This window comes from Bos mutus, chromosome 5 (genome assembly GCF_027580195.1).
Source record: "Bos mutus isolate GX-2022 chromosome 5, NWIPB_WYAK_1.1, whole genome shotgun sequence".
NCBI lineage: Eukaryota > Metazoa > Chordata > Mammalia > Artiodactyla > Bovidae > Bos > Bos mutus.
The window spans coordinates 781,336-803,256 of NC_091621.1; the positions used below are offsets into that span (position 1 = coordinate 781,336).

Here is a 21,921-nt window from a genome sequence, read left to right on the forward strand (position 1 = left end):
TTTGTGGAAGTAAGAAATATGTCATCATGAAACGTGTACTTTTGGAAGGTGAGAATTATCAAACTTGGGGACTTCTCTTCAAGAGATGAAAGAAGGAGACAGCGCTACTCTTCCACTTGTAGGTGAGTATATGGCGATGTTCAGGCTTTGCCCTCGGAGTTATCAAAGCAATCAGGAAAAAGGGGAAATCATCAGACATAGTACTTTGTTATTTTGAAAGCCCAAATTAAAAGTACTTTGGAAAATAAAGTTTCAGAAGATGGTGTTTTGAGGTCATCTCAGCCCCAGCATTCACTAGCAAGCTTCTTCATCCCAAAATGTAAGTGTGTTTTGAAAAAGACAAAGTAAGCCTCGGAAACCCGGGCAGTAAGCGAAATCCTGAGGCGCGGGTCCAGTTCAGGAGGCAAGCCTTTGTCAAGATTTTCAAGATTCCACGTTCTCTTCTTCCAGCCCTTCTTTCAGGAACTCAAGCTGCCAGTCGGTGCAGGAAAAGGAAGATGCACACACAGCTGTTGCCAGTTTCTGAATTGCTGCTGTTGTTACTTTGAGGATAGGAGCAGGGGATGCCTTCTCATTTTCGCCCAGATTTCCTCCAATCTCAGAACCCAGAGCCTGGTAATTCTTGCCACTCCCTTCTCCACGAACCTACCTATGCAGCACTCACAGCCCCTGCCAGCTCTGGAAACTGCAGAGATCCCGACAGCCAGGGGTGGGGATTGAATCCTCTCATTGGGGTGCAATTGAGCGGAACCACGACCACCACACAGATCTGCTGACAACACACATTTCCAAAAAAACCCAGCGGTACAAATTTTGACAAGCCTTGTCCAATCAACAGGCTCTACTCTAGATTCAGTGGTTGTTTTTTTTTAATTCTGCTATGGGGTAATATAATCAGCCACCAACTTAGCCATCAGGTAGCAGAGAGATAAGATGGTTCTCTTCTGCCCGATAGAAAAATTAAGTGAAACCTACAAGTAAACAGCTTTGGGTTTAAAATGGGTCTGGATGGAGCAGATCCCACTAAGGAAGGCACGTTCAAACTGGGTCGCACGCAATGATTACATACCACACAGGTTATTGCTACAAAGAGCCCCCAAGACCACCATTTTTGTGGTCCCCACGGCAAACCAACGGGATTCTCTTGGCAGTTTTGCAGCAACAGCTAGTTCAACAAAGCTGGGCGAAGAGGGGAAAAAAAAAGAAAGCTCGTCGCATCCATTCCTGCCAGCCGCGCCCCAGCCCTCCCGTCACCCCGGCTCCCTTGCCCCTTGACAGCCCAGGGACCGTGTCCCGGGTCCTGAGCCGCAAGGCGGCCACGACCCGGGTTCCCGCGTCCCGGCGGCTCTAGGCGCCCCCGAGGGCGGAGACGGCCGGGCAGGGGGAGGGGCGGCCTCGGCCCGCGGGCCCCCGGGGCGGCCGCACGCCCCCTCCCGGCCCGCACTTTCCCGCCTTCCCCATTTGAACAGCTCCCGCCCGCCTTCCTCCTTCGGCCCGCTCCAGCCCCTTCCCGGGGGCGGACTGCGGCCGCTACTCCAGTCCCCGGCTCGGCCCCTGGGCTAGGCCGCGAGGGGCCCGGGGCGCTCTCGGGGCGGTGTCGCGGCCCGAGGCGGCGGGTGGCGGCGGGGCGGGGCCGCTGCCGCCTGGGGGTGGGGGCCTAGCTCGGCCTCGTGGGGGCTCCGCTCGCCGCTACCTTCACTAGGCTCGCCCGGATCCCGCCTCAGCGCCGCCGACCGCCGCCATCTTGGAGAAGGAGAGAAAAGCGCGAGCGACCAGGGAGCCTCAGTCGAGCCCAGAGCGCAGACTCTGCTTTGGAAGGGGAATCCCGCTGGTGCAAGAGCGCCGAGCGCATCGAATGAGATGCTGGGCTTGCTGAGCCCCGGAGCTAGTCTGTAATAAGAATTAGTTCTGTGTCAGGCTTGGGCTAGAAGCTTTACGAACAGGACAGCATTTGATCCTCACTGCATCTCTGTGAGGTAGGTTCCGTCACATTTTACAGATCAGAAATGGGGTTCAGAGGGAGGGGTTAAGTGACTTGCCCAAGGATACACAGGTAGTTGGAGTGCAAGACAGGCTACCAGCCACTTCTAAGACTTTTGAGTTTTACTGAAGTGCTCTTTCCGAAAAACCCTGCTGTTTCCTTCAAGATATTTTTATACAATAACTTCTGTCTTTGCAAAATCGTGCAGATTAATACCAGTGCTGCTTGTCTGGAATTTAGCATCTGCATTTAGAAGATTGGCGTATTTGGGGTGAGGTAGGCAGAATGTATCTTTATAACAATGCACTGAAAAATAATTTGCACGGCACATCATCTGCATTTCTCCCCATAAATCGTTTGCATTTCAAAGTTAGAAACAGTTTTCAGAGAAATGAAAAGTTGCTACACAAAGGAGGGAAAGGGTTTTGTTTTTTCCCCATTTTGCTCTGGAGAATTCAGACCAATGGGTAGAAGTTACAGTGTGCAGCTCTTGGTTCAATATGCAGACGAATTAATTTTTCCAGCGCAGTTCAGTTATGTTTGACTACTTTGTAAGGTAGTGAGCTCCCTGTCACCAGAGGAGTCCAAGCAGAAGCTAGTGTCATAGTTTCTGTGGAGCAGGGAGTTTAGAGATATAGAATGACTTATCAGTTCAGTTCAGTCGCCCAGTCGTGTCTGACTCTTTGGGACCCCATGAAGCACAGTGCACCAGGCCTCCCTGTCCATCACCAACTCTCGGAGTCTACCCAAACCCATGCCCATTGTGTCGGTGATGCCATCCAACCATCTCATCCTCTGTCCTCCGCTTCTCCTCCTGCCTTCAATCTTTCCCAGCATCAGGGTCTTTTCCAATGAGTCAGCTCTTCGGATCAGGTGGCCAAAGTATTGAAGTTTCAGCTTCAACATCAGTCCTTCCAATGAACACCCAGGACTGATCTCCTTTAGGATTGACTGGTTGGATCTCCTTTCAGTCCAAGGGACTCTCAAGAGTCTTCTCCAACACCACAGTTCAAAAGCATCAATTCTTCAGCACTCAGCTTTCTTTAGTGTCCAACTATCACATCCATACATGACTACTGGAAAAATCATAGCCTTGATTAGACGGACCTTTGTTGGCAAAGTAATGTCTCTTATTTTTAATATGCTGTCTAGGTTGGTCATAACTTTCCTTCCAAGGAGCAAGCATCTTTCAATTTCATGGCTGCATTCACCATCCACAGTGATTTTGGAGCCCAGAAAAAACAGGCAGCCACTGTTTTCACTGTTTCCCCATCTATTTGCCATGAAGTGATGGAACCGGATGCCATGATCTTCGTTTTCTGAATGTTGAGCTTTAAGCCAACTTTTTCACTCTCCTCTTTCACTTTCAACAAGAGGCTCTTTAGTTCTTCTTCACTTTCTGCCATAAGGGTGGTATCATCTGCATATCTGAGGTTATTGATATTTCTCCTGGCAATCTTGATTCCAGCTTGTGCTTCCTCCAGCCCAACGTTTCTCATGATGTACTCTTCAGTTCAGTTCAGTTCAGTCGCTCAGTCGTGTCCAACTCTTTGCAACCCCATGAATCGCAGCTCGCCAGGCCTCCCTGTCCATCACCAACTCCCGGAGTTCACCCAGACTCATGTCCATTGAGCCAGTGATGCCATCCAGCCATCTCATCCTCTGTTGTCCCCTTCTCCTCCTGCCCCCAATCCCTTCCAGCATCAGAGTCTTTTCCAATGAGTCAACTCTTTGCATGAGGTGGCTAAAGTACTGGAGTTTCAGCTTTAGCATCATTCCTTCCAAAGAAATCCCAGGGTTGATCTCCTTCAGAATGGACTGGTTGGATCTCCTTGCAGTCCAAGGGATTCTCAAGAGTCTTCTCCAACACCACAGTTCAAAAGCATCAATTCTTCAGCGCTCAGCCTTCCTCACAGTCCAACTCTCACATCCATACATGACCACGGGAAAATCCATAGCCTTGACTAGACGAACCTTTGTTAGCAAAGTAATGTCTCTGCTTTTGAATATGCTATCTAGGTTGGTCATAACTTTTTTACCAAGGAGTAAGCGTCTTTTAATTTCATGGCTGCAGTCACCATCTGCAGTGATTTTGGAGCCCCCCAAAATAAATGTACTCTGCATATAAGTTAAATAAGCAGGGTGACAATATACAGCCTTGACGTACTCCTTTTCCTATTTGGAACCAATCTGTTGTTCCATGTCCAGTTCTAACTGTTGCTTCCTGACCTGTATACAGGTTTCTCAAGAGGCAGGTCAGGTGGTCTGGTATTCCCATCTCTTTCAGAATTTTCCACAGTTTCTTGTGATCCACACAGTCAAAGGCTTTGGCATAGTCAATAAAGCAGAAATAGATGTTTTTCTGGCACTCTTTTGCTTTTTTGATGCTCCAGCGGATGTTGGCAGTTTGATCTCTGGTTCCTCTGCCTTTTCTAAAACCAGCTTGAACATCTGGAAATTCACGGTTCACATATTGCTGAAGCCTGGCTTGGAGAATTTTGAGCATTACTTTACTAGCATGTGAGATGAGTGCAATTGTGCAGTAGTTTGAGCATTCTTTGGCATTACCTTTCTTTGGGGTTGGAATGAAAATTGACCTTTTCCAGTCCTGTGGTCACTGCTGAGTTTTCCAAATTTGCTGACATATTGAGTACAGCACTTTCACAGCATCATCTTTTAGAATTTGAAATAGCTCAACTGGAATTCCATCACCTCCACTAGCTTTGTTTGTAGTGATGCTTCCTAAGGCCCACCTGACTTCACTTCCCAGGCTGTCTGTCTCTAGGTGAGTGGGAGTGATCACACCTTCATGATTATCTGGGTGATTAAGATCTTTTTTGTGTAGTTCTTCTGTATATTCCTGCCACCTCTTCTTAATATCTTCTGCTTCTGTTAGCTCCATACCATTCTGTTCTTTATTGACCCCATCTTTGCATGAAATGTTCCCTTGGTATCTCTAATTTTCTTGAAGAGATCTCTAGTCTTTCCCATTCTGTTGTTTTCCTCTGTTTCTTTTCATTGATCACCGAGGAAGGCTTTCTTAACTCTCCTTGCTATTCTTTGGAACTCTGCATTCAAATGGGTATATCTTTCCTTTTCTCCTTTGCTTTTTGCTTCTCTTCTTTAAACAGCTATTTGTAAGGCCTCCTCAGAGAGCCATTTTGCTTTTTTGCATTTCTTTTTCTTGGGGATGGTCTTGCTCCCTGTCTCCTGTACAATGTCATGAACCTCCGTCCAAAGTTCATCAGGCACTCTGTCTATCAGATCTAGTCCCTTAAATCTATTTCTCACTTCCAGTGTATAGTCATAAGGGATTTGATTTAGGTCACACCTGAATGGTCTAGTGGTTTTCCCCACTTTCTTCAATTTCAGTCTGAATTTGACAATAAAGAGTTCATGAACTGAGCCACAGTCAGCTCCTGGTCTTGTTTTTGCTGACTATATAGAGATTCTCCATCTTTGGCTGCAAAGGATATAATCAATCTGATTTCGGTGTTGACCATCTGGTGATGTCCATGTGTAGAGTTTTCTCCTGTGTTGTTGGAAGAGGGTGTTTGCTATGACCAGTGAGTTGTCTTGGCAGAATTCTGTGAGACTTTGCCTTGCTTCATTCTGTATTCTAAGGCCAAATTTGCCTGTTACTCCAGGTGTTCCTTGACTTCCTACTTTTGCATTCCGGTCCTCTATAATGAAAAGGACATCTTTTTTGGGTGTTAGTTCTAGCACGTCTTGTAGGTCTTCATAGAAGCGTTCAACTTCAGCTTTTTCAGCATTACTGGTCAGGGCATAGACTTGGATTACTGTGATAATGAATGGTTTGCCTTGGAAACGAACAGAGATCATTCTGTTGTTTTGAGATTGCATCCAAGTACTGCATTTCGGACTCTTTTGTTGACTATGATGGCTACTCCATTTCTTCTAAGGGATTCCTGCCCACAGTAGTAGATACACTGGTTATCTGAGTTAAATTCACCTATTCCAGTCCATCTTAGTTCCATCTTACAAGAAGTCCATCTTAAAAGAATGGCTTCTAGAGTTGTGAAACCCATGAGACTCTATGCAAAATTATGTGTTTGTGCACGTGTGTATTTTTCTGGGGTTTAGATCCTATTAAAGATTAGGAACCTCTATCCTAGCCGGCTGTCCATTCCAGAATTGGACAGGTGCTTGAAGATGATATAGTCATTCTTATCACTTTACAGACTTACAAATTGAGGTCAAAAGGAGCAGGGGGATTTGTCTCAACCCATGCTGTCAATTAGTGATCAGATTAGGATTAGATACCAGGTTATTGGACTCTTGGTTTTCACTGCCGTTTTCGCCATATCACTCTCTCTCTTCCTCTATGCTATGTAGAAGATGAGATTCTGTTTAATTACTGTTCTTACAACTGTGAGATGCTGAGATGTTAAAACACTTGAGACAGAGTTGTTGAATATATCCCTCAAGTGTAAACACCCACACATGCACACAAAATAACTCTGGCATAATGACCTTCTGCACAGCCCCTATCCTGCTCACCAAAAAGACTGGCAATGAGTTTCACCAAATGGTATGGGATTGCACTTCTGGGACACCTTACCTGACATTAGCATCCTTGCTAAGTATTTAAGAGCCTCAGGAATGTATATCTCTCTTCTTCAATATTGGTCAGGATGTTTCTAGTTGTAAGCGACAGAAACCCAATTCAAATTAGTTCAGCAGGAAAGGGGAATTTATTGGCTAACATTATTGAGGTGTCCAGTGCATTCAGCTGTGGCTGGATCCAGGGAGGAGCTCCAGCTGCTCTCTTGACATCTCTCTTTGGTGCTTTCTTCTGGCTTTATTCTCAGGCTCCAGGTGGTGACTCCAATAGTTCCAGGCTTTATTATCTTTACTGCTAGCAACATCCCTGGAGAGAAGGTTTCTTTTTCCTGTTTGTTTGGTAGGTATCATGGGACTGACTCTTCTTTCCTGAATTGGATCATATGTCCAAACAGAAAGCAATTGGTATGAGTAAAGGCATGGGGTACGCTCATTGGTTAAATTAGGTCACATCCTCACCCAGGAGTAGGTCAGGCAGAACCTTAAGGAAAATCAGAGATTGTTGTCAGAAGAACTGTAGGGAGAAACAGACAAACACAATTATGTCAGAGATTTCAACAACTGTCTCTCAATAACTGATAGAATACCTAAATAGAAAATCAGAAATGCAACTAAAACCTTGAGCAGCATGTTAATTGGCTTCGGTTCAGTTCAGTTGCTCAGTCGTGTCTGACTCTGCAACCCTGTGGACTGCAGCACCCCAGGCCTCCCTGTCCATCACCAACTCCTGGAGTTTACTCAAACTCATTTCCATTGAGTCATTGATGCCATCCAACCATCTCATCCTCTGTTGTCCCCTTCTCCTCCTGTCTTCAATCTTTCCCAGCATCAGGGTCTTTTCAAATGAGTCAACTCTTTGCATCAGGTGACCAAAGTGTTGGAGTTTCAGCTTCAACATCAGTCCTTCCAATGGATATTCAGGACTGATTTCCTTAGGATTGACTGGTTTGACCCCCTTGCAGTCCAAGGGACTCTCAAGAGTCTTATCCAACACCACACTTCAAAAGCATCAATTCTTTGGTGCTCAGCTTTCTTTATAGTCCAACTCTCATATCCATACATGACTCCTGGAAAAACCATAGCCTTGACCAGAAGGACCTTTGTTGGCAAAGTAACGTCTCTGCTTTTTAATATGCTGTCTAGGTTGGTCATAACTTTTCTCCCAAGGAGTAAGCATCTTTAATTTCATGGCTGCAGTCACCATCTGCAGTGATTTTGGAGCCCCCCCCCCCAAATAAAGTCTGCCACTGTTTCCACTGTTTCTCCATCTAATTGCCGTGAAGTAATGAGACCAGATGCCGTTATCTCTTTTTCTGAATGATGAGCTTTAAGCCAGCTTTTTCACTCTCCTTTCACTTTCATCAAGAGGCTCTTTAGTTATTCTTCACTTTCTGCCATAAGGGTGGTGTCATCTGCATATCTGAAGTTATTGATATTTCTCCCGGCAATCTTGATTCCAGCTTGTGCTTCATCCAGCCCAGTGTTTCTCTTGATATACTCTGCATATAAGTTAAATAAGCAGGGTGACAATATACAGCCTTGACGTACTCCTTTTCCTATTTGGAACCAGTCTGTTGTTCCATGTCCAGTTCTAACTGTTGCTTCCTGACCTGCATACAGATTTCTCAAGGGGCAGGTCAGGTGGTCTGGTATTCCCATCTCTTTCAGAATTTTCCACAGTTTATTGTGATCCACACAGTCAAAGGCTTTGGCATAGTCAATAAAGCAGAAATAGATGTTTTTCTGGCACTCTCTTGCCTTTTCACTGATCCAACGATGTTGGCAATATGATCTCTGGTTCCTCTGCCTTTTCTAAAACCAGCTTGAACATCTGAAAGTTCATGGTTCACGTATTGTTGAAACCTGGCTTGGAGACTTTTGAGCATTACTTTACTAGCGTGTGCCACCCAACAACATACATGCTTTGTAAGAGCACATGGAGCATTTACCAAGATAGACTATATATTGAGCCATAAAAAAAGTCTTAATAAGTTTAGAAAGGATTCAAGTCATGTGAAATATGTTCTCACTATAATGGAACTAAGCTAGAAATCAGTGACATAGGGATAATGTCTCTATGGAAAATTCCCAATTATCTGGAGATTAAATCATGTACCTTCAAATCCTGCAGACATCCAAAAATGAGTCAAAAGGGAAATATAGAAGTATATTGAACTGAATCAAAACAAAAAACACAAAACATATCAAAATGTGTGGGATGCAGTTAAAGTAGGGCTCCGAGGAAGATTTATAGTACTAAAATCTATGGTACTAAATCTGTCAGTAAAAGACAGGTCTCAAAGTTTCAAGTCAATAACATCAACTTTCACTCTAAGAAATTATCAGTGGGTTGGGGGCTTCCCTGGCAGTCCAGTGGCTGGGACTCTGTACTTCCACTGCAGGGGTATGGGTTCGACCCCTGGTTGGGGAACTAAGATCTCACATGCTGCACCATGCAGCCAAAAAAAAAAAAAATTAGAGAAATTAATTAAAATTAAAGTCAAAATAAGCAGAAAAGAGGAAATAATAGAGGAAGGGCAAAAATCGTTAAAATGGAAAGCAGACAAATGATAGAGAAAATAAATAAAACTGAAAAACTGATTCCAGGGTTGGGGAAGAGAAAGTACAAATGAGCCCGAAGCACGCTGTAGTACCAGAAAATAAGAAGAGTTCTTCAGAAAGAGAAACGGAGGGTGTGTGTGTTTGTTGTGTGTGTGTGTGGGGTGGGGGGGAGGCGAGGGTATGTCAAAGGGACAGACGAATTGACCTGAAAGAGCTCCCGATGGTCAGAGCTGGAGCAATTCAAGAAACTAACTAAATGGTATCTATTGGATCATAACCAAGGTTATAAAATAAATATACAGGAGTTGATAATGATGTAAATGATTGAAGAGATAAATAAATAGGGGAAAAGAGACAAATATGCATTGTAGAAAAATCCCAAATAATATATGCAGGCACTCCTGGCCCCCACCAGGAGGTTGAGCTTAATTCTCACCTTTGCATTTGAGAGTTGGCTAGACTTAGTGACTCAATTCTGAAGACTGTAGTCACGGAGAGAGAAGGTGGTAATTGTAGATGTCGAATTCTGTCACGTGCTGCCTTAACCAAGTGATACTAGTTACCTTTGATATGACAGGATGAGAAAGACTCTTTACCTTGAGGTATTCTTCCCCTGGCTTCTCAGGTGGCTCAGTGGTAAGGAATCTGCACGTCATCGCATGAGACGTGGATTTGATCCCTGGGTCAGGAAGATCTCCTGGAGTAGGAAATGGCAACTTGCTCTAGTATTCTTGCCTGGAAAATTCCATGGACAGAGGAACCTGATGGGCTACAGTCCTTGGGGTCACAAAGAGTCAGACACAACTCAGCGACTGAGCACACATTCTTCCCTTAAATCCATCACTCCAGCCAAATCATGATAAAATACATCAGATACACACCCAAATTGAGGGACCATCTCCAAAGCACCTGACCAGTACTCCTCAAGTCTGTCAAGGTTGTGAAAAATGAGGGAAGGTTGAAACATAGTCACAGACCAGAAGACACGAACACAGCAAAATGCAAAGTGGTAATCTCTACAGTGTAATGGATCCTAGAACAGAGCGAGGACATTAACAGAAAACCTGCAACATCCAAAGTCTAGAGTTTCATTAATAGTAATGTGTCTTTGTTGGTTCCTTATATTTTGACAAATATACAACAGTAGTGTGACATAGTAACACAAGGGGAACCTGAGACTGCAGAGTGAGTGGTGTATGAGAACTTTCTCAGCTATCTTTGCAAGTTTTCTGTAAGTCTAAAATTATTCCAAATAAAGGTTTATTTTCAAAAGGTTGTCCTTTGAGAAGATCTATAAAATGGGTAAATTTCTAGTTGGACTGATCAGAGAGAAAAAAGAAAGAAGGCATGAAATAGTAAAATCAGAAACCCAGTTGCAAAATGCACACACACAACTTTTGCCTTCGCTGTCCATCTGTGTTGACACACGTACATGAAGTGATTTATTTTCACAGCTGCATAGTATTCTATGGTGGCAGTGTACCAGATTTTATTTTTTCATTCTCATCACTTTGGGCATTTACATTGTATCCATTTAAAAAATTATTAGAGACTTCCCTAGTGGCCCAATGGCTAAGATTCAGAGCTCCTGATGCAGGGGGCCTGGATTCAATTCCTGATCGGGGAACTAGATCCCACATGCTGCAACTAAGAGTGTGAGCGTTGCAACTAAAGATCCTGGATTCCAAATCTTACACATACCGCAACCGAGACCCGGCACGGCCAAATAAATAAATACTTAAAAATGGTTGTAAGCAGTAGTGCAGCAATCTTGTTTGAGTGCCCTGTGCATTTGTGTGAGAGCTTCCTCGAGAAGTCTTCTAGGAGTGAAAATGCTACTACGCGTGTGTGCTAAGTCGCTTCAGTTGTGTCCGACTTTTTGCGACCTTATGGACTGTAGCCCACCAGGCTCTCTGTCCATGGGATTCTCCAGGCAAGAAACTGGAGTGGGCTGCCATGCCCTCCTCCAGGGGATCTTCCTGATCCGGGAATTGAACCCTCATTATGCCTTCTGCATTGGCCGGTGATTTCTTTACCACTAGCGAAGTTCTTTACCACCTGGGAAGCCTGGAAGTACTATAACCTAGTGCATATCACTCTTTACCGATATCACCAGGTTACTTTCAAAGTGGTTCAATGAACTTCTGTGTTTTTCCTATGTTGACTTCCTGAGTTCTGTTCTGTCTCAGCTTGGGGGCTTCCATCTCTCTCCCTCCTCTCCATGCCTTTCACCTATGAGATGACCAATTAAGGTTAATCCTAGATGATGGAAACACCCAGACCTCCTGAAATACATTAATAACCTCTTGAATTTTGCTCTTTCAAAATATGATCAAAGCTTCAACCTCCCGGTGAAGTCCAGTGTAAGAAAAATTAACATGGTGTACATATCTGGCAATTTTCTGTACGACCCAATAAACTGAAGGACCCGTTCATAGACACGAAATCATTTGCTTGGTCATTTGAGACATACATTGTATTCTCGTAAATACTCCTTTTGTACTGGCTGGCCTCATCCTACTGGTTTTTCAGATATGAGGAGTGACTTATCCAAGGTCCCATAGTAAATTAATGGCAGTACTGAGATGAGAGGGCTTCCTAGGTGGCTCAGTGGTAAAGAATCCGCTTGCCGATTCGGGAAATGCAGGTTCGATCTCTGGGTTGGGAAGATCCCCTGGAGAAGGAAATGGCAACCCACTCTGGTATACTTGCCTGGAAAATCCCATGGACAGAGGAGCCTGGTGGGCTTCAGTCCGTAGGGTTGCAAAAGAATCAGATATAACTGAGCGACTGAGCACCACCACCACCAACACCAAGATGAGAACTCACTTTCTCTCGACCCCACCAGAAAAGTCATTCCCAACCCCATCTTTGTGTTTGAAGGCTAGTAACTCTGATTCAGTGCCCAGGGATGCAGAGAGTGTATCCTGATGTTCTCCATTTCATGGAGCCAAGCACAGCTGCATATATAAACCTGCTCAAATGGCAACTGCTCTGAGCCCTCAATTTATTTAGAGGGGGGTGATCGTTTTCCCTCTGGTCTCCTAAATGCTCAGAGGTCCTGTCACATACCCATGATTTGGCTTTCATCCTGCCACTCCTGGTCCCCAATAGCTCTTCCTGTTCTCCCACCTCACTGCCCATTCCCTGTGACCCTTGCTTTGCCTTCCTCCTTCTCTCTGTGTTATGCTCAGCCGGGGAGTCATATGGGTCCCCAAGGGTCCCAGCTCTTCAGTGATGAGTTCCCAGAGGATGATGGCAGCCTTGTCTTGTCCCCCTGGCACACCCACAGTGCCAGTTGGCTGGACCATCACCTCTCCTCGAGGACAGGATCTCAGTGCAGAGTCTAGTCATTGCTTCATCCTCATGCTCCTCAGTTCCCAGCCCCTCACTGGAAGGTGAGCTTCCTCCCAGCATCTTCCTTTCCAGCAACCAAGCTCCAGCTGGCGCTACCCAGTCTGTAAGACATGTTTTAATGACTTTAAACTACAGAGGGAAGGGATCAGAGTTCTCTTCCTTATTCCTGTGGCTACAGATAAATAAAATGCAAATGGGAAGGATGACATCTTATTACTTTCCATTCTGGCTCTAAATCCCAGGTGCTTGCTGAGCACTGTCTTCCTGTGACTTTAAAAATATACTTTATTCTCACCAGCTCCCAAACCCGCTCACCTCCCAGTCTTTCTTACTGGTCAAATTGGTGGCACCATTTGAGGATGAAAATAAACAACAGTAGTAGCAGATTCGCTGGAGGAGGGCATGGCAACCCACTCCAGTAGTCTTGCCTAGAGAGACCCCATGGAGGGGGAGCCTGGTGGGCTGCAGTCCATGGAGTCACAAAGAGTCGGACATGACTGAGTGACTAAGCACAGCATAGCATAGCATAGTAGCAAATACAACCCCATAATAAAGGAAGAATCAGAGTCCACTGATAAAGGTAAGTACGTAAATTAAAAAATGGGCTAGAAGAGAAAGCTCTGCCTTATGAGAAAAACCAAATAAACAAGAGAAAAAAAGATGGCATTACACAATCATTCTTTGACAACTATTATAGTTACAACTGAGGTGAGAGTGGGCAAGGGATGCTGATATAGTGGGCAAAGTTGGGGGGTGATGGATGTTACACAATCTCAAATTAGCTCTCCACAAGGTACTTATTATTTACAAAGGAAAACCCAGCAACATTACTGGGGCAACCTGGCAAAGGCCACTTTAGCCAGGCATCAAAGATAACATCACCAGCAAACGGACAACTTGACATCATGTGCTTCTCAATAGAAGGCACTGAGAAGAAAACATCACTCTCGTGTTATTTTTACCAAAGATGCACAACCCAAATCTAATTACGAGGAAACATCAGACAAATCCAAAATGAAAAATGTTCTACAATATTAGCCTGTCCTCTTAAAAATGTCAATGCCAGGGAAATCTCTGTGCCTCCCTCTCAATTTTGTTGTAAGCATAAAAAAGCTCTAAAAAAGTCTTAAAAAAATGCCAGTGTTGTAAAGTATGTGTGTACACGAGATTGAGAAACTGGCTCAAATTCATGGGCACAAAAAGACATAACAATTGAATGTCATGCATGATCCTGGATTTTCTTTTGTATTGCTGTTCAGTTGCTAAGTTGTGTCTGACTCTTTGCAACCCCATGGACTGCAGCATGCCAGGCTTCCCTGTCCATCACCAGCTCCTGGAGCTGCCTCAAACTCATGTCCACCGAGTCGGTGATGCCATCCAACCATCTCATCCTCTGTCGTCCCCTTCTCCTCCTGCCTTCAATCTTTCCCAGCATCAGGGTCTTTTCCAATGAGTCAGTTCTTCACATGAGGTAGCCAAAGTATTGGAGCTTCAGCATCAGTCCTTCCAATGAATATTCAGGACTGATTTCTTTTACTATTGACTGGTTGGATCTCCTTGCAGTCCAAGGGACTCTCAAGAGTCTTCTCCAGCACCACAATTTGAAAGCATCAATTCTTTGATGCACAGCCTTCTTTATGTCCCAATTTTCACATCTCTACATGACCACTGAAAAAAACCATAGCTTTAACTGTACGCACCTTTGTCTCTGCTTTTTAATATGCTGTCTAAACTTTCCATAGCTTTTCTTCCAAGGAGTCCTTTAATTTCGTGGCTGCAGTCACCATCTGTGGTGATTTTGGAGCCCAAGAAAGTAAAATTTGTCACAGTTTCCACTTTTCCCCCATCTATTTGACAGGAAGTGATGAAACTGGATGCATGATTGGGTGAGTTGGTAAAACTGAAATAGGGTTTGTGGAGTTGATAACATTTATTGCATTTATGTTGATTGTCTGTTTTTGATCACTGAACTGTGATTATAGAAGAGCCTGTCCTTGTTCTTTTTTTTTTTGGTTGTGCTGAGTCTTCATTGCTACGTGCACGGTTTCTCTAGTTGCAGCGAGTGGGGATTTCTCTCTGGTTGTGATGCTTGGACTTATTGCGGTGGCTTCTCTTGTGGAGCACAGGCTCTAGGCCCGCCAGCTCATGTTATTTAATCTTAGAACCACCCTGGAAGTAGACATTTAATTTAATCATATTCAGATACATATTATTTACAGGAAAGGAGATTGAAACTCAGAAGTGTAAGTTACTTGCCTCAGACTCAACTACAGGAAACTGTACATCTAGGTGCTTATCTCTGAGCCTCTAGTAATAATTACACAGTTCTGGGGTCAGTAGGTGAAGGTGATGAGAAACTTTTGGGAATCCAACGGCGAAAACTGGCCTGCCTGGCTTTGTTGGTAGCGGAGTCGGAGCTTAGGGGCTCTCTAAGGCGTTCCTCCACATGTCCACTAGAGGGCACTGCTGGCCCAATTTAGAAGTATTGGTACCCTCTTTCCAGCTTAGGTGTGGTCAGAGTACAATTGCTATTAAAGCCCCGAACGCTTAAGCTTCTGGGTCTCTCACTTGCACAACCCCCTTCTACTTTTGTACGCAGTTTTGCATTCATAATTTTATATTATTTTTCCATGATAGGATTCTCTCAATAAGCTTCAGACTCCTCCAAATGTGAATTTACTCCAACTCTTGCAAGTACTTTAATAATTAAGGGCTGGGAGCTTTGGGACACTGATGCTCATGATCAGCACAGAAAGTCTCTCTCCATGGGACGAGGCTGTGCCCTTGGGGACTCTGCCCTATCTGACCCTGATTCCTGGTCTGTAGCACACGGTAAGCTGTCTATACATGTTTGTTGAGTGAATAAACGAGGGGCGGACATCCACCAGTGCCACAGATTTTCTCTTTTCCTCTTTCTCCTCTTTGGGTCTCAGTTTCTCAACTTCAGAAGTGGGAGGATGAGATCTAGAATTCATATGAGGCTTCTTCCTTCCAGTCAGAGATTTATTCTCGATTCCCTCCCTCTTCTCTCTCCTTTTTGCCCCTCTGCTGCCTCCCATCTGACTTTTTATTTCTGTATTTCTGCCCTCTTCCACCTCTACCCTCAGCCTGTGCCTCCTGGTGAGAGACCTCTTCCTGGTTTGCAAACAGTTGCCTTCTCTTTGGTCCTCATATGGCAGGAAGGGAGCACTGGTGTGCCTTCCTCCTCTTAGAAGGTCACTAGTCGAATCATGAAGGCTCTACCCTCATGACCTCATGTAAACTTAACTATCTCCTAAACAGATAACTTAGGAGATAATTAAAGGCGTCAGCTCCAAGCATCATCACATTGGTTCAACATAGGAATTTTAGGGGGACATGATTCAGTTCTTAGCAGCTTGTTAAATGATGATGGTTTATCTCTGTCCATTAAAATCTGTTTCTACTTCTCTATTCCTTATCTAGGGAAAACAGTCACTCTTTTCATCCCTGATTCCCTCCTCCTCTCATGTCCAATCAGGTGTCAAGTCTTATCAATTATATCTCCTAAGCGTCTCCCACATTTTCCCTTTCTGTCTCTCTACAGCTTCTCTATGTCAAACCCTCAGCATTCACATCGGCTAGGATTGAGTACCAGGAAACTCTGTTGCAGTGGCTTTAAGAGGTAAAGGGTATGTTTCTCATGTGCAAAAGGAAGTTTGGGACAGGCAGTTCAGGATCGGAACAGAAGCCCAAGGATGTCACCAGGGACCCTGGCTCCTGCTTTTTCTCTTCCGCCATCCTCAGTGTTGGTATTGGTTCTCATGACCACAATATAGCTGCTGCTTCTCCAAGCGTCACATCCACATTCTGGGCTATCACTTCTAATTGAGAGCCTTTGTCTTTTTATTTGGGAAGGGAGTTCCTCTCTTCCATCTATGTCTCATTGGCCAGAACTGTGTCACGTGACTCCCCCTGGTTGCTGTGTTTCACTTTCCAGGCTCTATAGGAGAGGGAAGCAGGGGAAAGAGGGATGCATATGGCTTCAGGTAGCCAATCTTGGCATCTGCTATGTCATGCCTCAGCCTAGCAGCCTCTGAATTGATCTTTCTGTCTCCATTCTCACCAGAGTGTTCCCGTTGACAGTATGTCTGTCTTAGGGGCATAAGAAACCATTATATCCAGCAAATCAATTAAAGTACAAATGCAACAGTAATACTTATGGCAAAAGTCTATTAGATGTGTCCTGGTGTGTCAAATGAGCTTCCCTGATAGTTCAGTTGGTAAAGAATCCACCTGCAATGCAGGAGACCCTGGATCGATTCAGGACCCCAGTTCAAACATTCAGGACTTGTGAGGTGTAATCCTAAAAGTCACTTTATTATTGTCTCTCCCTAGCCCTCTAAATTTGGCTTTGTCCCTTCCCTTCCCTGGAGGAAAACTCTGGTGGTCCCTTATGGCTCTGCAGGTCAGCTGAGGAAAGGGAAACCCCTATGGTCACTTTAAGTACAAAATAGAGCCTTGGTTCAGAAATTGGAATGTACAGTCTGAGCTTCCCAGGTGGCTCAGTGGTAACGAATCTGCCTGCCAGTGCAGGAGCTACAGGAGACCTGGGTTTGATCCCTGGGTTGAGAAGATCCCCTGGAATAGGAAATGGCAACCCACTCCAGTATTCTGGAGAATCCCATGGACAGAGAAGCCTGGCAGGCTAAAGTCCATGGGGTTGCAAAGAGTTGGGCACAACTGAGCATGCATTCACTTACATACATCCAGTCTAGATCTATTCAATATTAGTACTTCAATGGGTTTCCAAGGTAAGTCACCTCCCTCTCCCTCCACCATCCAGCTGGATTGCAGACAGGGCTCTGGCTTTGGGAAGGGGATGGTCCTTCTCTTTTCTTCTTATGGATAACTGTTATTTCTGGCTCCTCTGGGGCTGTGGAGCATTGGGTAGGGGAATGTGGAGGGAAGAAGGAAAGGGGATTCAGGGAAGGTCTATTTGCCTGGTAGTGTCATCACATGCCTTCCTGACCTTTGGACTGGCTGATGGAGCTGACCCTCTGCCAGACGTTGGATAGATTTTCCGGGGATCCCCCTGCTGCCCTCCACTCCTATTCTGTTCCCCTGGACATTGCTGCCCCATCAGCTCCTGGCTTTCCCATGATCCACTGCTGCAGACCCTCATGGTTGGTAGGAGGCTCCTGACTGCAAACCCTGTGTCCTTTTCCAGAGGCAGACATTGAGATCAGCCTTTGTATCCACATGGTTTATTAAGGAGATGCTCCCTGGAGAAACCTGTAAGCTAGTAGGGGAAAAGTGGACAGGGAAGGGGAGGAAGACAAAGTGTGGGTGAGAGACGTCGGGAGAAACCCCAGCATCAGTCAGGTTCCGTGGGAAGCTCTGGAGTGGATATGAAACCTCAGAGCACTTCCCCACTCAGAGCAAGACGCTGGTCTTTCATAGCGTCACACCAGAGAGCAGCCTCCGGTCCGGGGTGGGACGCTGCAGAGCGGCAAAACTACTCCAGTAGCCCAAGGGTGGGCTTCCAAAGAGAGTTTGCACTTGTAGCCTTTATAATCAAGGCATCTCGCAACTGAGAGGTGGGCACACAGGTCGGGTAAGAGCTATCTCCGTGTTAGTGTTAGTGGCTTCAGTCATGCCCGACTCTTTGTGACCCTGTGGACTGCAGCCTGCCAGGCTCCTCTTGTCTATGGTATTTCCCAGGCAGGAATCCTGGAGTGGGTAACCATTCCCTTTTCCAGGGGATCTTCCTGACCGGAGTAGGGCACCAACAGTGTCCCCAGTACCATCCCTACTTGGATGGTTTTATTTTATTTCCCAAGTTGTTTGTCCAGCGATCAGCCCCCTTGTTTATCCTCATACCTCAGCCCTCCCTGGCATTTTACTTCCAAAAACCCTCACTAGAGACTGAACCCACTGGAGGAAAAGCCTGTCATGAGCCTGAGGCCACCCCCACCCCCACCCTTCTCCCAACATCTGTCACAACTCATCACCTTCCCCGTAAACTCGGACATACACTTTGTGTATTTCCATAATGTTGTCAGCTGCCCATATAGCATCGAGAATATATTTCCCCATTTTGGAGTGCTGGTAACTCAATTTACAGCGATTTATTCCACAAAAGCAGACAGTAACTCAACTGATGAGAGGAGGGGCGAAAACCCTACCAACCCACCACCGTCTCTCTGCACTGGAAATCAAAATGGTAATTCATGGAATAGATTACGGCAAGTAATAGGCTTGGTCTGGAGACGTGCAAGCTGAGTTAAATGCCTTTTAAGTAAATCTCACTGTGAGTTATCTGTTCACTCAGACGTGCCTGCATGGAGACAGAGGGAGGCTGTGTGGACAGACGGGCACACGCTGTAACTTTCACTATCACACATTGAGGTTCTTTGTTAATAACCGCAGTCAGAGGGACTGCACATCTTCTGATCACTGTGACAGGTGGCTACCAGCGTGAGGTTGAGGCATTCATTCGTTCATTCGATCATTCATTCCCCAAGCCTCTGGGAGGCCCAAAATACCCTAGGCATTATGCTGGGCATTGGAGGCACAGAGATTCAGAGATGGATCGACCAGGTCCAGCCCCTGCAGAGCTTACAATCTGGTGGGAGGAGATGAAATAATAAACAGGTCAGGTGATCAGATATTCATGTGCTATGAGATTCGGCAAGGTCACAGGCTCTGGCATCAGACTGCTAGGATTTGAATCTGAGTCCTGCCGTTTACTTGGGCAAGATACTTACCCTCAGTTTCCTCATCTGTAAAGTGGATAGAAATAGTGCCTATTTGATAAAGTGGATAGAAATAGTGGATGGGAGGTTTAAATGACACATACATGGCAGACTGCCTGGTGACACTTAGTGCTCAATAAACGTCTTTTGCTGCTGTCAGGATTGCTGATGTCTGGGTAGGACCAGCGTCAGAAGGGTTCAGAATGGTTTGATGGAGTGGGTGATGCTTGTTGGGAGATTTGAGTGGTTCTAGTGCATCTAAGCCAGGAAAGGGACCTAAGAGCAGGGAATCAGGATGAACAAAGTTCAGAGTGAAGGGTAGGTGGTGGGGCACTTTAGGAAGGTGCTGCTGTCTGTCTTAGTCTGCTCGGGATGTCAGAACAATGGACCACAGACTGGTGACTTGAACAACAATTATTTTCTCACAGGTCTGGAAGCTAGAAGTCAATGATCAAGGTTCTGGCTGATTTTGTTTCTTAATGAGCACTCTCTTCCTGGCTTGCAGGTGGCTTCCTTCTTGCTGTATCCTCCTATGACCTTTTCTCTGAGCAGGTGGGGAGACAGAGGAAGAGACATCAGTGAGGTCTTTCTCGTTGATGTCTCTTCCTCTTCTTATAAAGGATACCACTCCTGTAGGATTAGGGCTTCACCCTTATGACCTAATTTAACCTTAATTACTTCCCTCAAGGCCCCATCTCTGAATACAGTCATACAGTCATTAGGGCTTCAACATACAAGTTTTGGAGAACACAAACATTCAGTCCATAACAGAGGCGCTGGAAAACTGGGTCTAAGAACCATGTTTCTCCATTTACTAGAGGTGTGGGCTTAGGTCAATTATGGCTAACTCTTGGGACTTTTGTATGAATTAATTCAGGTAATATTTTGTGTGTTGAAGTGGCAGAAAATGTTGAAGGCTGTGGTTTCTTAGTTGGAATGGTAGAGATACGGCTCTCAGCGGAAGGAGAACCGTGCAGGGGCAAGAGTGTTTTCCACGTCCACTGGTGCCAAGGTCACCCAACCCAGTGGCCCATGGACCCACTGTGGAGTCCGAGCCTGGTGTCTGCAGCAAATCTAACTTCTGTTGTGGGATTTCCCAGGTGGTCCAGTGGCTAGGATTCTGTGTTCCCAATGCAGGGGGTCTGGGTTTGATCCCTGGTCAGGGAACTAGATCTCACACGCTGCAGCTAAATATCCCGCATGCTGCAGATTTTTGAAGAAGATTGAAGATCCCACATGCTCCAACTAAGACACAGAACAGTCAAATAAATAAGTAAATATTAAAAAAAAATCTAACTTCTGCTGCAAATCCATCCAAGACTTCGTCTCCTGATGCTTTGGATGATGTGTGCTACATGAATTCTTGGGGCTTTCTGTATCACAAGAGACTGTACATGTCACTGCTGATCAAAACCACACACAACAAATCTCGTTGGTGTTCTGTCCACTCTGTACATCCTGTCTTACTGCCTGTCAGTAAGTATGTCCTTCCTTAGCTAGGTCATGAATAAAACACAAAAAGGAAATTTGGACAATCTAACAAGACCAGACAACAAGCTGCCTGGGGATCAATGAATCTCAGGGATGACTTTTAAGTTTGCAGTGTGTCGAGCTAATTCTATGGCATTCTCATTTTGCATAAGACTGGCATCTCAAAGATATCATTGCCCATTGACTAATGCTATGGCCTCCTATGAGGTTAAAAACATCGTCACTCATATAAATTGTAGGCCACTTTTTCTCTGTTCTCAACGGGAATCCCATGCAAAGAATGATCTGTCCAGAATCCAAAAGTAATTGAACAGGCAATTTAATTTTTTATTGCAATCCTCTTGAGAAAATAACAAAAGAAACTGGCGTCAAAAGGCATAGCAAAACTTCTTAAAGCTCCTTTCTTCTTATTTCTTATACTCTTCCTGTCTTTCATATACATAAAGCTCCCCTCAGCCCAGTCCTCTCTGCTATAATGACCCTGTTACTTTTGTCCCCTGCCATCCACTCCCATTACTATTTATTTATTCAGTTTTGCATTGAGTCTCTCTTATGTGCCGATTTCTGAATATAATGGCAGACCAAAGGCTCGTGGCTCTTGCTTTCTCAAATTTGCATTGCTTTCCCCAGCTCTTTCCAGGTCTGTGTCCACCATTCCCACTGTTGTCGCTCACCTGGTTGACACCAGTGACCTTAATTTCTGGCCTCTTCTGCCCTTGCCCTGTGGATCTGCTGTTCAGACTGCCTGTCTGGGTTCTTGTTTCCAAAGTTCTCCCTTCTTTCCTTCTTTCACTTTGTTGCACTTCCCTCCCTCCATCTCCCTTTGTTGAGATATGATAAAGTTTATATTCTTTTTTTTTTTAATTTAATTTAAAAAATTGTTTTGGCTGTGCTGCATGTGGGATCTTAGTTCCCTGACTAGGGATCAAACCTGCACCTCTTGTGTTGGAAGCACATAGTCTTAACCACAGGACAAACAGGGAAGTCTCAAGTTTGCATTCTTTGATAGAAGACATATAGTTCCTTTTCCAGTCTCCCTAGATGATCCCTGGAAGCCTCTAGTCCTACGTGAAATTTGTAATGCGGAAAGGAGCATCGGGACAAGAAAAACAGATCTGCTGTTTGGAAGGAATTTTAGAGATTATCTGGTCCAATTGGAAAGGGTTCTTTCAATCTAGACCCTCTCTGCAGTATTCTTGGAATCACCCAGACTTTGCCTGGGCGTATCCA

General features: G+C 45.1%; 2 protein-coding genes across 6 annotated transcripts in view; both read right to left on the reverse strand.

Annotated features, from left to right (window-relative positions):
- The window catches only part of HMGXB4 (HMG-box containing 4), a 35,591-nt gene extending 33,803 nt beyond the window's left edge, over positions 1 to 1,788 (reverse strand). For 2 of the 5 annotated variants that reach the window (XM_070370197.1, XM_070370196.1), the window contains exon 1: positions 1,694 to 1,780. Coding sequence is in view for 1 of the 5 variants with exons in the window: in XM_070370193.1 (XP_070226294.1) it covers positions 1,070 to 1,109 (40 nt within the window). In the remaining 4 variants the exon portion in view is untranslated. Of the gene's footprint in view, positions 1 to 1,069; positions 1,180 to 1,693 lie in introns of those variants that run through there. The other 3 variants (XM_070370194.1, XM_070370195.1, XM_070370193.1) reach the window with 3 other exon arrangements.
- ISX (intestine specific homeobox) overlaps positions 1,560 to 21,921 on the reverse strand; it is a 148,561-nt gene continuing 128,199 nt past the window's right edge. Inside the window, 1 exon segment of the mRNA XM_070371852.1 lies at positions 1,560 to 1,743. Within this exon segment, the coding sequence (XP_070227953.1) occupies positions 1,560 to 1,743 (184 nt within the window).